The following is a 3,851-nucleotide window of genomic DNA, read 5'->3' as shown; positions in this document are numbered from 1 at the left end:
CACCTGTGGACACACACACACACACGAACACACATCTGTATGGACACTCACTCACACACACACACACCTGTGGACACACACACACATAAACAACCATCTGTAGGGACATAGACATACACTCACAAACACACCACTGGATGCACACACCTGTGGACACACACACACACACACACGAACACTCATCTGTTGGGTCCATACATACACTCACAAACACACACTTGTGAACACAAACGAACACTCATCTGTAGGGACAAATACATACTCACAAACGCACACCTGCGGACAGACACAAACACACATCTGTAGGGACACAGACATACACTCACAAACACACCAGTGGACACACACAGTCGCGAACACACCTGTGTATACACTCACACTCAAAAACCCACACCTGTAAACACAAACACATCTGTAGAGACAAACATATACACTCACAAACACACCTGTGGATACACATACCTGTGGAGACACACAAACACATCTGTGGACACACACTCACAAACACACCTTTGGATACACACACTCAAACACCTGTGGACACACACTCACGAACACACACACACACACACAAATTGACAAAAACACCCCTGGGGACACACAAACACATACATAAACACACACACTCGTGGTCAGACAGACACACACTTCATTTTGTCTGTGCGCAAGTCCACAGGATGACATCACAGGTGGCACTAGCCGTGACTCTCTCTGTTCTGATTCTCCTCACCATCTGTGGAAACATCTTGGTTTGTCTGGCCGTGTATGTGACCAGACGTTTGCGTAACGTCACAAACTGCTTCATCGTGTCGCTCGCGGTCACAGACTTTCTTCTGGGTGCACTGGTGCTCCCGTTCTCCACCCTCTACCAGGTGACGGGTGACTGGCCGCTGGGCCCACACTTCTGCAACATTTATGTCTCTCTGGACGTCATGCTGTGCACCGCCTCCATCCTCAATCTCTTCGCCATCAGCCTGGACCGCTACTTCGCGGTCACCTCCCCTCTACGCTACCCAATGCTGGTTCTCCCGTGGCGCGTCGCTGCCATTTTAGCGGCCATCTGGTTAGTTTCCGTGGGCGTGTCCTTTGTGCCCATTCACCTGGGCTGGAACACGAGGGACTTGAGCGTGCAAAATATACGAGATGGCGACCCTGCACGAGACTGCCGTTTCGAGCTCAACCCGACCTACGCGGTGGTCGACGCCTTCGCAACGTTTTATCTCCCCCTAGTGGCCATGTGCTGGAGTTACTACAGAGTGTTTCGCATTGCGAGGGCCCAGGCGAAGCGGATCATCTCGACCCGACGCGGGCCGAAAACGGGCGTGACGATGCTAGCCCTGCGCGAGCACAAAGCCACCGTGACCCTGGCGGTAGTGCTCGGTGCTTTTGTCGTGTGCTGGTTCCCGTATTTTACATTTTTTACCATCATGGGCATACGGAAAGAGGAGAACCCGCCACGGACGGCGCAGTCGGTGGTGCTTTGGTTAGGATACGCAAACTCGGCCATAAACCCCGTGCTGTACGCCACACTCAACAGAGACTTCAGGTCGGCCTACGGCAAGCTGCTGTGTGGAGGACGAAGCTGTAAAATCGGAACCAAAACTATTGTGACAACTATGGAGGAGGGGCTGAGGAGTAGACACGCCCCTTCTTCGAACAGGGTGGGGCTTCTACCTAGAACCTGCGTGCTGCTGCAGGAGATCGACGACGGACAGACGGTTAACAACAGCACGAGCACCTCTACGGTCACCATCGTAGCCAACGGCAATAAAAGGTACAAGAAATACAACAATCGTCACAGAAACCTGTAGTTTACTCACCTTTATGATGTTTCGGAATAATCTGCACTTCTTTCTTTCTTCCTGTGTAACAACAAAGGAAAAAATTTAAAGACCGTTTGTATAATACGAAACAACAATGTGTTTTAATTTTACAAAAAGGCCAGAAAAAGCACAATGAAAGGATCGCAAACCTTTTTTATATAGTTAGTGACTTGAACTGCACATCACCTTCAGTTAAAGGTGCGATAACAAGTGACAATAAAGAAGTTTACAAAGAATGTTAATTTGTTCTATTTTAAATATTAAAGTGATTTGGTAGAGACAAAAAACATATCAAGATATCATTTATAAATTTTAATATTTATTAATTATTACAGTCTCAATATCAAGTTATTGTTTGGCTTCACAAGACATAAATTGGATTATTATTACATTTCAAATGCTTTTAAATGTCCTTAAAAGGTTTAAAATATATATTTTTCAGTTTTCCATTGGTTTAAATGCACCTGAATGCATTGTTTACTTCAAATGACTAAATGTAAATATAAAATTCTGAAGGTGCTCTGAAAATGATTCTCTCATCTAACACGTATTTCTCTCGCTCTCTCTCTCTCTCTCTCTCTCTCTCTCTCTCTCTCTCTTTCTCACTCTGTCTCTCTCTCAGTGGACCATAACATCTACATTAAGCTTATCATCACGGCTACCTCAAAAATGCTTCTATAGGTGAACATTCATTGCAAAAAGATCAATGGGCATAGCCTACAGGTAAGAAAATCAGATGCTAATCTGACAGATCAGATCTCAAATACAGATTACACAAAAAAGATCTCTCTCATTGCAGGTAAAGGAGATAGCCTAAATGTAGCCTTTTCGTGAACAACATACACAGACATTCTGCATCCAGGACGCTTCAAAACCTCAGTCCAGGATTCAGTGGCCAGTTTCTGTGTGTTCCTCTGAACTGGAAAAGCTTCTGGAAAACGAAAACAGAACTCTGAATTCAAGTGAGCAGACCAATAAGAAAGATGTTGCACAGTTCTTATTTTCAGATTTGACAGAAAACTGTGTAACTGCAGGCAGAAAAGTGCAGATGGATGCACGAGCCCTTAAAACGTATTTTGGCGCCCTCTGGTGGTCACTGTGTGTAACACGCACATAATGTGAAACTGTCCAATTACCTCAGATTTTAAAGCAAGGACACACAGGAGCACCTGAGGACTGCAGAATTCATTTCTTGCTATTACATTTTGGGTTCCCCCACCGTGGATTTACAAATTTAGATATTATGCATTCTGATTCCAGCAGGGGTCTCAAACTCAAATTACAGGGGACCACTAGCCAGTTGGGGTTTTCCATCGGGGCCCATCGAACAGCTGCAACAAATAAAAGTTTGTTTTATCAAATATGTCTCTATATAAATATATATAATTATCGAGAGAGTTATACAGATGGCATACAACTTGGCGAACACAACCAAACTTTTATGGTTTGTTGTCATCAACTAGAACAATTGTTTCGTGACATCAACTGGATACATGTTTAAGGCCTTTGATGTGGAATATACATTAGACATTCCTTTATTTAACATCCACATTAACTAAATATTAGAAAGTGAACATTGATTTGCAGGTTGGAATAGACTATTAAAGCTCAAAGCCATATGAGGAATCACATGATGGGCTGGTAGCCTGAGACCCCCAGTCAAACATGTGTAGGCTTTACAAAAGAAACTTAAAAACGAAACTAATTCACTGCTAAATAAAAGAACAAAGAGTATGTGCTATTCGCTGTTTTCTTTGGCCAAGCATTTGAGTTCTTCTCAAAAATAGTTTATTATCTATTGTTTGTTTCTCAGTATATCTGTGGTGTTATTTGACATCAGATATTGACGTCTAACTTCACAATATTTCTTTTTCTCTTCTCATTCAGTCGTCTGACCAACTATTCATTAAAAACATTCATCACTGCCTGTTTAACACTGTTATCAACCAGCAGTACCTGCATACACACAGCGCACACACACACACACATTTCATAGGCTTTCAATGAGTTATCCATCATCCTGGTTTG

The 3,851-nt window shown here is 43.5% G+C and overlaps 1 protein-coding gene across 1 annotated transcript; it reads left to right on the top strand.

Annotated features, from left to right (window-relative positions):
* Nucleotides 1-226: 226 nt before the first annotated feature.
* Nucleotides 227-3,540, top strand: hrh2a (histamine receptor H2a). Its single transcript, XM_056769917.1, has 3 exons — nt 227-1,774; nt 2,446-2,546; nt 2,623-3,540. The coding sequence occupies exons 1-2, from the start codon at nt 678-680 to the stop codon at nt 2,453-2,455; spliced, it is 1,107 nt and encodes a 368-aa protein (XP_056625895.1). The 5' UTR covers nt 227-677; the 3' UTR covers nt 2,456-2,546; nt 2,623-3,540.
* Nucleotides 3,541-3,851: the final 311 nt, after the last annotated feature.

The sequence above is a fragment of the Triplophysa dalaica genome, chromosome 16 (assembly GCF_015846415.1).
Source record: "Triplophysa dalaica isolate WHDGS20190420 chromosome 16, ASM1584641v1, whole genome shotgun sequence".
In the NCBI taxonomy this organism is placed as follows: Eukaryota; Metazoa; Chordata; class Actinopteri; order Cypriniformes; family Nemacheilidae; genus Triplophysa; species Triplophysa dalaica.
This window is presented reverse-complemented; position numbering and strand designations above follow the sequence as displayed.

Coding starts and splice junctions, on each gene's coding strand:
- hrh2a (XM_056769917.1), top strand. CDS start 678: ATGACATCACAGGTGGCACTAGCCGTGACTCTCTCTGTTCTGATTCTC.